At 36.2% G+C, this 13,936-nt stretch overlaps 1 protein-coding gene across 1 annotated transcript; it reads right to left on the reverse strand.

Moving 5' to 3' along the window:
- Positions 1 to 3,646: 3,646 nt before the first annotated feature.
- On the reverse strand, positions 3,647 to 13,231 carry LOC139141331 (gamma-aminobutyric acid type B receptor subunit 2-like). Its single transcript, XM_070710961.1, has 5 exons — positions 12,881 to 13,231; positions 7,618 to 7,788; positions 6,386 to 6,496; positions 5,643 to 5,708; positions 3,647 to 4,299 (listed from the first exon to the last, which is right to left on the reverse strand). The coding sequence occupies exons 1-5, from the start codon at positions 13,229 to 13,231 to the stop codon at positions 3,967 to 3,969; spliced, it is 1,032 nt and encodes a 343-aa protein (XP_070567062.1). The 3' UTR covers positions 3,647 to 3,966.
- Positions 13,232 to 13,936: the final 705 nt, after the last annotated feature.

The raw sequence follows: 13,936 nt of genomic DNA on the forward strand, positions 1-13,936 counted from the left end.
TTTGGTATGGAAATCTGTAGATGAAGAACTTTGATACCACTGGGGAGGTAAAAAGGGTAATTTATATAACGAATAATGATAAAAAATGACAATCATTACCATATTTCGCAAATAGAATCAAAGATCCTTAAGGTTATTTGACTACATGGGTATGCAAAGTAAGAACCTTGATATAGGACATGAAAATTTTTACGTTCAAAAGCGCACATTTGGATTTAACCTGACGATCGCTTTTGAAGCGAATTTAGAGGTCTGATCGTATTCTAACCACATTGGGCGACGTTCTTATGGGCGTCGATAGATCGAGCAGTACATATCATACGTCCAGCTTGTTATACTCCTTCACAATTACGCCTACCGCAGTGCAACGCACATCGGCTTACTAAAATTCCAACTGTAATCGGAAAGTTTTTCGTGAGAAAAAAATCAGGTCATTGCCTTCGAAAACAGTTTAAATCCACGTAATTATCATTCTCTTATTTCTTGGTCCACTTCAAAACCGAGGATCGTACAGAGAAGCTTGACCTTGCGATCGCTTCCGTCTTCATTAGTTCATCGACCATTTTGAGTTGAACTAACGACGGCCGACAGGTGTAGTATGCACGTTTTCATTAGCGTATATAAAGATCACCAAATAGGAATCAGCAATTCAGGTAGCCAATAGAATCGTCAATTGCAAATCTTATTTTTATTGAGGCAGTATACACAAGACCGTGCTGCATCGTAGTACAAGGCGATCGTAGTAATCGCTCGTCTTCTAAATTTTGTTTCACATAAAAGCCGTTGAAATGTTTGATTACACAGCTTGTAAAACTTGTCTGTATCATTTCAGAAGGTAAAAAGTATTTTAGCTATGAAAGAGTTCAAATTTCCAAAAAAGTAGCCGGCGAAATCGTGAGAGTAACCGGTCAATTTCGCCGGCTGCCGGCTCTTAATGAAACCCTGTTCTTATATATATATATATATATATATATATATATATATATATAATATATATATATATATATATATATATATATATATATATATATATATATATATATATATATATATATATATATAAGAAACTTGGGTTGACACACACTACCACATCTGGTGTTTGTTATCCAAACGTATTTATTATACCTCAAACACAACGTTTCGCTGGTTTCGCTCTAAATTTAGAGCTTCTTCAGGTGTTTTCTCGAGGCTGTGAGACCAGGTAGGTCCAGACAGTTTTGACCGTACTCACAACCTCGAGAAAACACCTGAAGAAGCTCTAAATTTAGAGCGAAACGTTGTGTTTTAGGTATAATAAATACGGTTGGAACCTAACAACCAGGTGTGGTAGTGTGTGTCAACCCAAATTTCTTCTATCTTCACCCCGCTCCACGCTCCACTGGGATCACCTGAATTCCTACAGTTTCTTATATATATATATATATATATATATAATATATATATATATATATATATATATATATATATATATATATATATATATATATATATATATATATATATAATATATATAATATATATATATATATATATATATATATATATATATATATATATATATATATATATATATATATATATATATATATATATATTTAAAAACTATCTACTGTTGATGACCAATCAGAGTGCTCAATCAGGGTGTTTTATTTACTCGTAAAGCCTTTGTCACCAAATTCCAGAAACGAATGACAGCGCCGTAGTAAAGTACTGTCCAATCAAAAGTGAACATGTCATATTCTGTAGACATCTGGTACGTTTTAATATTCAAATTTGGTAACACAGCGGAAACCAGCTGCAGCACAAAATCTGCTGTGCCCTAGGGCTTTTATATAATGTGCCCTAGGGCATTTATAGGATGTTCCATTACATTGGAAGGCTATTTACAAATAAAAGTTTTAATTCATATCCTAAACATGTCACATTGACAAAGGGGACGGTTGACGTAAACACATAGAAAACGAAAATATATCAGCTAGGGGCGATAGTTTTTAAGTCGGATAAAACCCTCGTACTCGGGCTCTTCTGGTATATAAAGTCCAACCCTACGATAAAATGTCTCGGCCTGCGCCCTCGACATTTTATTTGTTGGGTTGGACTTTATATACCAGAAGAGCCCTCGTACTCGGGCTTTATCCTATACATATATATATATATATATATATATATATATATATATATATATATATATATATATATATATATATATATATATATATATATATATATATATATATATATATATATATATATATATATATATATATATTAGCATCCTGAACATTATACAGGACAAAAAATATCACCCTCTTTCTTTATGGTTCATTCTGCGTGCATTTAAACAATCAAAATGTAATTCGACAGTATCAAAAAGCATAATAAAGACTCACAGTGACACCATGCAAGACCAACTCTTGCACTGAATCTTTAATGTGCCTTGCCATTTCAAAATCTTCGTAGGTGAAGTCTGTTAGATGTCGCGGGGGTTCCATGCGAGAAAGCGACTCCTCTACATTGTGTAGCGCAATCGCTGCGCACACGATCGTGTCATAGCCAAAGCCACCGAAGTAGTAGGTCGCTTGCATGAAGGAATACAAATCATGATCTGCCTCACTCGGGGTCTAGGACAAATTATCGATGCAAACAGTAAAAGTAGTGAGATTCCACGAAGAAACGTATGTAATGATCAAAGACGTTGGAAAGACCCTCCAGATCTGAAAATCTGCTTTGATTACGCAAGTTTGTAGTAGTCGATGTAAATCAGATTCCCTTTTACGGCAACTTACCTGAATTTCAGTCAAATTAGAGTACGAAAATTAATATTCTTTTAAGATATTGACGAAAGTTCATCAAACCAATATCTGTTCGGTGTTTTGAGTTAATTGTTTTTTTATTGTTTTTTTTTTTATAGACAATCATTTACATATTACTGAGGAATATGCACTTGATTCACGCAATATTGCACGAATAAGAGCCTAATGAAATTAAAGGTAGGGGTGGAAATATTTCCACCTTTCCTTGTTTTTCGCTACTCTCGTTAGCTGATAGTTGAAACTTGAAAGAAATGGGTTCACTGTCTCAGAAGCAAATCGCCCTGGGAGTGAAGCTGCTCACACCTCATGCCATGGCCACTTGGTATTGATATATTGTAGGCGTTGCAAACCTCTTACCGACTGGCCTCTTGTTTGCTCTGCCTAATGTGTGAGATTTAATGGGGTCTTCTATAGCAGCTGGGAAAATGCAGCGTGGTGACTTTAGCGGATCAGCTGACGAGAGCAGCAAAAGAAGCACAAGAGGAAATCCGCCATCTCTACATCAGATTTTAATCAGGTTTAGCATTAGCCTATCTCCTCTTTATGATTTATAGATGGAGAGATTGATCACAGGAAATCCGTTCAATTCTGATATTTTGAAATCTTACTCAAACGTAGAATTTCGTACTGACTTTATTATGCAATGGCAACGTGACCATCGCAGTTTCCTACCCAATGCGCTTCGGGGATTGAGATTTGATTTTTCAAAATTTAAAAGTTCCTTGTCTTGTGTAGCACAATTGTGTGGACTTGTTCTTAATCTTGTGGCAAAGATGACCTTTCCAGCATCTTGACACCTCTAGGACCAGATATCACTTTACCCAGACCAGTAAATAAATAAAGAATGTTACTAGCAACACTAGTAAAAAACCAGTAAATTTCAGGTAAGACGCTCCTCTGATCCTCTCATGTATTTTGAATTGTGGAAAGACATTCATATTTCTTGAGCCAAGGTATGGGCAAAGATGAAAACTACCGCTTTGTAAGCACAACCTTAAGAAGTGCGACATACAATATATAACGGAACGGGTTTCGTCATTTGTAGTTCATGTTTCGACAAGCCATATTTCTCATCTGAATATTGACAAGTTTGAGCTTTAAGAAAAAAATCGTGAAACTGTCATTTTCTAGATGCATTCTACCTTAGGACTGACTACATTTTACATGACGGTATATTCATTCGTGAGAACAGAATCTGATAACCCCTAGGCTGTCGACTTTTCACGTCTTCCGATCGAGTGATGGTAACAAACAGTGTAGTGAACATGTTTATTTCATGACTCACCACTCCATGAAAGTTAACTTTATTGAAGTCTTTGGTGTATGACAGAACTTTGATGCCAAGATACCCTTCCAAGGCTGACTTCATTTGTTCTTCACTACACGTTACTCCATTTTCACCATCGGGTCCTAAGTACCAGTTGCTGCTAAGCCAACCAGGTAACATCCACACGTATTTCCGACCGTACAGACCCATCCGGTAGGCCTGAGGAGAAGAACAATACCTTTGTGGATGGAGAAAATATTTCCGTCCCTGACAAATGAATATTTGTAATATTGGCTTAAATTTTCAAAATCTGGAAATAAATGTCAACGCCTATTAATGACTTCGTTCTTTACTCGCTCAAAAATAGTTAATATTAAGATAAACACACAGCAGCTTAATGCTGCTTATTACCTTAAGCTTGTCAGAGCAGTTATTAATTTGTAAAATGTAAATACACTCAATAAGCGTACGCTGTTTCACCAGTGCCTCCATCGACCAGTTGACGTCATTGCACAATTTTGTGGATATCCCTTGACAGCCCTAAGTAACTCTTTACCTAGAGTCAGTCTATATTTTTTCACACTTTATACCATTTATTATATCGTAGCAGTATATCGATGGCGTAAATACACCGATCTGATTAGTCGAAATGTGAAAAGAAACGTGGTATATTCGCCATACAGCACGGTTGGCACACGTGCGAGCTCTTGGCAAAAGCAAAAATCCCTTTTTGATGTTCAATGCCGGAATTTCAAGGTACTGTTATGATATTATAGCAATAAAGCACACCCAGCGACAGTATATCACTCGGTTTTGACAAGTTCATATATGTCGTGAATTGGTCAAATATTGTGGTCTACCGTGGACTGGTGTACCTTTATTGCTTAAACATTTCCCATGTGCCGCTATCTGAGAACCGCTTGGTCGTGTGTGTTAACACTGTGTTAATCGTTAAGGGTAATACAATTAAGATTTTTTCTAGCCATGCGCCGTACCAGTCCATAATTTACCAAACGTAGTAATTCGCAGTAAAAGTTCTACAATAGAAAATGTTCATGAAAATGTGGGGGTAAATGTGCAACGGGTTGGAAGCCTGCAGCTTATTGGCTGTTTTGATATCATTTTGATGACGATGATCTGCAGCCAACCTGTAAGCCACAGCATTCAAAGATCTCGAGCATCAGCTTAAGTGACGTCATGAATATCACCTTTGACCTCGACGCAGATTGTTGCTAAGCGATGAAGATTAACCATGGTGCTTTGTGTAAAAGAGCAGCGCCGCGAAACGTGATTTTCCGTTGACAAAATTGGCTCATCCCTTTCTTTTTAGTTACAATTCGATGTATGTGCTCTGAACTTTTCAAACTTGGACGAATTTGATCCTCAAAAATAGTTAAATGAGTTAAGGTTGCCTGTCCATCGTTAGATCATGACATTGTTTCGATAAAAACATTAATGGACCTGGTAAAAAGTATATTAGCAATTGAAGCGTGCTTGGAAAGCAAATTTTACAGCGTACCTTATCACAGCAAAGTGCGTCTGGGCTTTTTTGGAAATCTTACCTGACAGGTGATTTGTCTCGTCATTTGCGGGTATGCTAATATGATGATAATCCTGGCATTGTGGTTCTAAAACGATGAATAAGATATTTTCATCATATACCAAATAATGTTAAATTTTCGGAAGTATCACCCAGAAAGGGGGTTGGAGTTCAGGAACACAGTCAGACATATTTTTTTTGTTTTTTCCCGTGTCATGCAGTACCTATGTCAGACAATACAAATAACGTCGATCAGGCATGAAGACATGAGTCGGAGTTAAAACACAACGTCACCATTCACCATAATCTGTGGTTTTTCTTTCCTGAGGCCTGCTTCTAGCAAGTCAATCAGCATTTGCATCTGAACTAGTGTCACTGCTGTCTTTGTCAGATCTGCTTGAGAGTTATGTTGAAGGTACGTCACTATTAAATCGTTGCTGTTATCATATTACAGAGGATACGGTACACGATTTTTCAAAAGACAAATAAAATTAATGGGGAGCACATTTGTCGCTTTAATGATTGTGAACCTGGTTCCGATAACACTTCACGAATGCAAAGCCTTGATGTAAACATGCTGAAATGTATGTGCGACTGTAGCCGCGTGGCTTCTTTCGTCTGAAATAGAACTTTTGTCATTGTGTCATATTAATATGCAATATTTGCAAAAGGCTGCATATTTCATTTATTTCACCAAAGCACAGGTGACTGAACCTGAACGAATCAGATGTAAATATGACGACAGTTCTTCAGGAAACGGTGTACCTTTAAACTTTGAATCTGGTTGGTTGGTTCAAATCCACTCTGCACGTGTTCCACTGTCAAGACTTCATAACCACCATGATCTTCAAACAACAGCACCAACTCCTTCATAAGCTGCACGAGCAAACGTCGTATCAGATCGGCAGTTATACAAAGACACGATGAATTTTGATAATCTTTCAATGATTTTGTATTATAAAACAAGTACATTTCCAAATTAATCTCATTAAATTATATTTCAATACTGGGTATCAGTCTTGTAAACTTAGCTCTCCTTGTTTACAATATGCAATTTGATTTTTCACAAACTGTCAACCATGGTAATTGATACCTCACACATATAGTCCTACTAGCTGTATTGATGAAAAGTTGGCATTTTGACGTAATTCTAGGAGTAGAGCATAACACTGATTTACAAACAGAACAGACATAATGGCAACCGCTCCAAAGTTACTGTAATATAGCTTTGAGGTGAAGTATGACGAATTCATACTAAAATTAAAAATAATGTCATTTTCATGAAATGCGACAAATAATGTTGTATCTTTTCAAAAACTGAATGAGAAGTAGGGTCACCAAACGAAACCCGTCTGTCAATTATATTACTGCCAGTCTAGGGTCTTTGCATGTCTACAAAGGGCGCTATGGAATTCGGGGAACTTAAATATTAACCATTATTATTTTCATGAAGTGACTTTAAAAAATGCTGAAAGTATCGTACCAAATATAGTTTTGATGGTCTTCATGAACAGCCTTGAATGACAGTTTGATTTTGTTCCTTAAATATTACGAATTAGTGACGACAGTGAATAAAGGCCACAAATATATAATTCAAAATACTTAGATTAAAGCTGAGGAAACAACAGTAGTTTTTACATTGAATGCACAAAATATTTCAGTTGAAATATATGAAGGTCATGACGCTCGATACAGAAATCCGTGCTCTGCCAAACCTTTAAAAGGGACCAAGTCGCTCTTTTCACCTTTGTGTTATATAAGAACGTAAAATGTTTCGCTGAATGTTTAATCTTGTCTGCTTGCAAGCAGAGTTGTGTTTGTTCACTGTTGACCTCTATGTTTCAAGAAGTCAAGCAACACTAACTACTTTTCATATCGAACAAAATTCATGAAAAAGGTAAAAAAGAGACTTTGTCCCTTTAAGTCTCTTCATCTCTTATCAATGAAAGTCACACAGAGTAGAACGAATTATTTAAAAATCAAACAGCATCTCTCACCAGAGAAAACATTTCAACATCTTCATATATGATCGCCACTTTCTTCCATCTAAAATACCTCAACAAGGCTTCCCAGCCTGGAACCAATATTGTGTCGCTCGGATACAGACGTAAAAATAAAGGATATCTCTCTTGATCGGAGAGACCTGGAGATGACGCAGTGCCTGACACCTGGGACGGATAGAAAACACAACGGTCACGTTCTCGTTAGATCTGGAAAGTAGCTTTTCATCCACTGTAACTTTCATTGACTTGGCTTTGCCATATTTTGTCATGTCGTGTTTGAGTATAAGTGTTACATTTGATAACAGAATGCGATGTGTTTCCCAACTGCTTCCATTTGATGCTGGTATGGGCCGTTATAATAAAAAAAACAGACTAATCCGCAATTGAGAATTTCAAAAATCACGGTACCCCGCCCCGCCCACCATCACCAAAATCAAAAACAGGAGTGACCTCTTCCACAATCCACCGTTCTTCCAGGCTGAAGAAACTTACTAGTCCCTTAGCTATGCTCGTTGAGTTGAAATTTGAGGGTTGAGCAAGAGCAGTGGTGTTATTATTGCAAATGAAGAAAAGATTTTGCAGAAAAGATTCTACAAAAAGCTTTTGCAGAATTTTTGAATACTAATATTTTCAATAACAAATTTGACACTTGCTCAGCAACTAAGCATTTTAATGACATCTTGGATAAAGCTTGCAGTGCAATAGACAAAAGCCGCAGAGAAAGAAAAATTTAAAGAGAAAGAAATCAAAATGGTTTGACAAAAGCTGAGATGCAGCAAAAAGGGACCTAATAGCAACAGCAAAACTGTTAAATAAAGCTCCTTATGACAGTCAGTTAAAAATTATCTATTACACAAAGAAAAAGAAGTGTAAAAAAACTTGTTAAAAATAAGAAATTGCAATTCTGGCAAAACAACTTCGACAAACTAAACAGTCTACATGCTAACAATTTACATTATATGTGGAAATTGATCAAGCCCTTAAAAGATAATGATAAAGTTAATAATACTGGAGATTGTATCTCAGCCTCAGCATGGATGGAATTTTACAAAAATTCTTACTCAGTTGAAAATGACAAGTATAATGATTTTCAACAGCAAATTATTGATAGTTTGACATCTGAAGAAACTAAGAATCAGGCTAATCAGCAGCTGGATAAGTCAATAACAACCAAAGAAGTGTTATCAGCAATTAGAAATTTAAAAAGTACAAGAAAACCAGCAGGGATTGATGGGTTTTGCATAGAGTTGTTAAAACATGTTCTCCCTTTCTGTGTAAACCCTTGGCTAAATTATTTAATGCCGTTTTAGAAACATCAAACTTCCCAGATATCTGGAATACGAGCATTATGACACACTTATTTAAAAAGGGAGATAGATATGACCCGAAAAATTATAGGGGCATTTCTGTCGGATGCTGTGTAGGAAAATTTCTCTCTTACATTCTAAATGAAAGGCTAAATAGTATTTTAGATGACAATCATATTATACGGAATAGTCAAGCTGGATTTCGCAAAAACCACCGCACAATAGATCACATATTTACCCTGAAGACAATAATACACAAATATATTAACAAAAAGCAGAATATTTATGTTTGTTTTGTTGACTTTGCGAAAGCTTTTGACTCGGTATGGAGAGTTGGTCTTTTTCATAAACTTGATTCTCAAAAATAATATTAATGGCAAATTATATAGACTTATAAAACACATGTACACTAACACAAAATTACACATCAAAACAAACAGTTTTGTCTCGCCCAGCCTGAAAGTCGAAAAAAAAAGTTAAACAGGGCTGTGTTTGAAGTCCTAGTCTATTTAATTTATACGTCAATGACTTGAAAACAAATCTAGACAAAGTAAATACCGAACCACCAGTATTGAATAATACTCCAATTAACTCATTATGTTATGCTGATGACCTTGTCTTAATCTGTACCTCAAAAGAAGGTTTGCAGAGGGAGTTAAATACACCACACATTTTGCTCTCATTGGAAACTTGATGTCTCGCTTATACTCTTCCCCGAGGGACTTGCACACTGCTCTTGCGATCAATCAGTCACAGTCGCAAACAAGACAACAAATCTTTCACCTTATCCCAATTTTTATCTTATTTTAATTTTTGTATTTTACAGTATTTACTTGTCAAATGTATTTGATAAATTCTTGTTTAAAACTCATCGTGACTGCTTCGAGTGCTTTGCTTTTTTTAAAAGTTAGCGTTTCATATGAGTAATAAGCATTTAACATGTTGCCAGGAATATCTATGCAATTGAAACAGCATCAAGGTTGGAGCGATTTTGTGTAAAGTTCACAACTGAAACATATTATTTAGTTTGTGCCTTGTGCGTTCAGAGAATTTGCAGAAAAAATTCTCTGAAAGGATCGAGGCTTACGAGACTCAGTTCTACAGTTAGATTTCACAGAATTATGAAACGCATAAAATTACTTATCTGAAATCAAATTACCTTCTCTAACGGTGCTTGAGTGTGTTTGTGTCAATGTGTGTTTCTGAGTGCCGACGGTTAAATCTTGCTAATGATGTCTTTGGTATTATGAAACGTGACGAGGGACAAGTTAGACATAGCAATTGTACATGATTCATACAAAAGATCACAGCGTTATAAGCTCCCTGTTTCGTAGAATTTCTTTTACCTATAAACAACACTTGCGTGTGAGCGTGTTGATTGATTTTCCCAAGTAACGTCAGGGTATTCATTGTTGCTAATACACGGCCCTATCGATGTTTGTTGTGGGAAGACAACGGGAAGCACTGTTTTTGAAAGACTCCATGACGTTGCAAACCAATTTTTAGGCTTTTTGGAGTCTGTGGAGGTCACCGTGCAAATTTTGGTGCTAGAGAAAGAGATTACCCAAGACTTACCAATGTTTGACATTCAAAATGGCCACATCCCTGTGTTAATTCTATGAAGAAAAATAAAATTTTCGATTTTTGAAAAAGTAGGATCGTCAATTTTTTTCTTACACCAGGAGATTTAAAATGAGCCCCTACAAGCTGTAGATCAGAAAATAATTGTAAAAGTTTTGAAGTTCAATATTTCCCCACGGCACATTCTATCTTAAGGCGGCAGTGTGGATGTTCGCACTGGTTTCTCAGAGTGAGATTTCGTTCATTGATTAATACTTGTAAATGTATTTGAACCTCGATGCTGGCTTGCTCTGACTTTGCTAAATTTGTAGATGAAAAGTCGAGTACTCTCTTTGATTTTCATGGTAGCATGGATAAAATGAAAACTTTCTGCGTTCAGTTATGGGGTCTTCTTTTCGTTGTACATGTTGACAGGGCTTATGTTTGACAAACTAAAATATTTATGATAGTTGATAGAGATAAAAATACGGAAGGGGTTTCCATGACAACAATTTTGTTTATAATCACTACGTATAAGTCTTCTGATTCGTATTCCTAGGAAATTGCCGGAGTATATTTAAAAAAAAGTGATTTCATTTTATTTTATTTTATTTGACTAGGAACAACGAGCTTGCGCCAAATTACAGTTCCAGCAAAAAAATAAATAAACAAATAAAAATACAGAACAAACATAAGCTTACAACCAGGAAACAAGTTAATAACAAACAGGTGACAAATAAGAGGAACAAAAGTTGCAAAATTAAGACAAATAAATCGAGTTAAATAAAAAACTGCGGAATTTACCATAGCTACAATTAAAAATATCAAAAGTCCGATTCGGTAAAATTGTATTTAAAAATTTCATTGATCGTTGTAGGAATGCAAACAAGTGCACATTATTCTTAGACACTGTTGGTTTAAAAAGCTGTACGGAGCGTAATGAACGGGAAGGTACATTAAAACAAATATTCTCTAAAATTTCAGGACAATCGTATGAAGAAAACATACACTTATAAAAGAAAGCCATATCTAAAAAATGTCTACGTTCCTGTAAGAGCGGAAGTTTAAAAAATGTACAAAGTGACTTGTAGTTATTTGATGAGTATACTATTCCTACTCTGCCACACAAGTATTTTACAAATTTACACTGAACCCTTTCAAGTCGATTGACAAGGTAATGTTGGTGTGGAGACCAACCTGGCTGGCGTACTCAAGTTGGCTCCTTACAAGCGTTATGTATAAAGTCTTAAGGGTGTTAACATTGTGAAACTCTAGAAGTAAGTTTAATAAAACCAAATCATTTAAAAGCTTTGAGAGTGATCGCATTTATGTGAGTTGAGAAATTGAGATTGTGAGTGATATACACATCCGAAATCTTTAACTGATGTCACTCTATCTACTGGTGTAGTTATATAGAAATAGGTACCTCTTTATTGGTAAAAGAAATTATCATGCACTTTTTACAATTAAGTTTCAATTTCCATACCGCACACCATCTCTCTATGTGTTTTGAGATCTTGTTGTAATGACCTAAAATCCTTAGTATCAAAAACTTTCTTGTATAATTTTGAATCATCTGCATACAGTGACATGTAGTTGGTAACAGATGGGTTGATGTCATTTATATACAATAAATAAGAGAGGTCCTAATTGGGATCCTTGGGGAAACCAGACGTAACGTTACACCAAGACGACAAATGACCATTAGTTGTTACCCGCTGAACTCTGTTTGAAAGATACGAGTGAAAACAGTTGAAAATGTTGACATTGAAACCATAATGTGAAAGTTTATAAAGTAGGAGCCTGTGGTCGACTGAGTCGAATGCTTTGCTGAAGTCAAAATATATTGAGTCAACTTGACCCCGATTATTGATAACTGTAGATAAATAGTCGGTGTATGAAACAAGATTAGTAACAGTGGAGCGGCATTTAAACCATGTTGATTGATATCCAGTGAATTCTGTACATGATTGTCAATGTGAGGAAAAGTTGCTTTCTCAAAAACTTTACTGAAGACTGGAAGTAGTGATATTGGACGGTAATTGCTGGCCTCATTCAGAGACCCAGATTTAAAAATAGGAACAACGTTGCCCCTTTTAAACAAAGACGGGAAAACACCAGTTTGAAGTGACTTGTTAAAAGCAGAGTTAGGGCAACGCAAGTTGTTCGAGCACCGCGCGAACAACTCGGATGGGAATCTCATCTGAACCAGAAGCCTTATTAGGATTTAAATCATTTAAAATATCTGTCACTTCTTCAATTGTAAGGATGACATTGCTTAAACAATCATTAATAAAATATTTGCATTCAGGAAAATCATCTCCAGTATCTTCACTAAAAAGTGACTTGAAATATGTGTTAACAAGCTCGGCCATTTCAGATGAGTTTACAGCACTACTGCCATTGTAAGTAAGAGACGTTGGCAGAGATCGGTTTTTACGTCTACTATTTACAAATGACCAAAAACGTTTACCATTAATTATAATTTGGTCTTGCATGTCACAAAGGTACTCATTGTACGCGCGTTTCTTGGCTTGCTTTAATTCTTTGCGTTGTTCCAGGAACACTGCGTACGATTCTTGTGACTGGGATGCCTTGTAATGTTTATCTGCGACATTTTTCTGTTTGAGTGGGCAGATGAGATCCGTTGTGAACCAGATTGGATATTTCCTTGGGCGGATTTTGATCTTCGAAACGCAGTCATCAATACACGCAGTCAGCAGGTCGTAGAACCTCTCCATGGTTTCGTCGACGTTGGCTTCGCCGCTAAGCAGTGTCCAAGGACACACATTTAGGAGATTGCGGAGATGATCAAAATCTGCTTTCCGAAAATTGTGTAGCCATCTATCTTGGCAATTAACATCAATAAAAAAGTAAGGTATGTTGATAGAACACGACAACGCCAGATGATCAGAAGATACAGCTGGCTCAGTTGTAGAGACAACTACACAACACTCATTACAGAGTACCAAGTCCCGGCTGACGTTCATTACAAGTGTTAATTGTACTAACTTGGAATAAATTATATTCATTCAGCATTTCAACGAAGTGATCGGAGCTCCGATTTTTCCAGGAAGAAGAGTTGGTAGTATTTGAGAGATCAAACGTCTTGGTCCAGGAAATATCCGATAAATTGAAGTCGCCGCAAATAAAGATCAGAGCATTGGACTTGCAAATTGACGTTACTTTGTCGAGTGACTTGTCAAGCTCTTCAAACAAAGCGGATGAAGGGTTTGGTGGAATGTACACAGTTACAATAAACATGTTGAATTTGCGAACGAACCCAAACAATTTCCATGTTTGTTTCAAGATCCATTCGACGGGTCGAGATGAAATCATGTCGGATGGCAAAAAGTACACCCCATCCACCTCTTAGCTTACTGCTGTTATCCACCGATCTATCTCTCCGATGAATCAAATAAAAGTGATCCAAAATTTCAGAGTCG

Source organism: Ptychodera flava, chromosome 9 (assembly GCF_041260155.1).
Source record: "Ptychodera flava strain L36383 chromosome 9, AS_Pfla_20210202, whole genome shotgun sequence".
Lineage (NCBI taxonomy): Eukaryota > Metazoa > Hemichordata > Enteropneusta > Ptychoderidae > Ptychodera > Ptychodera flava.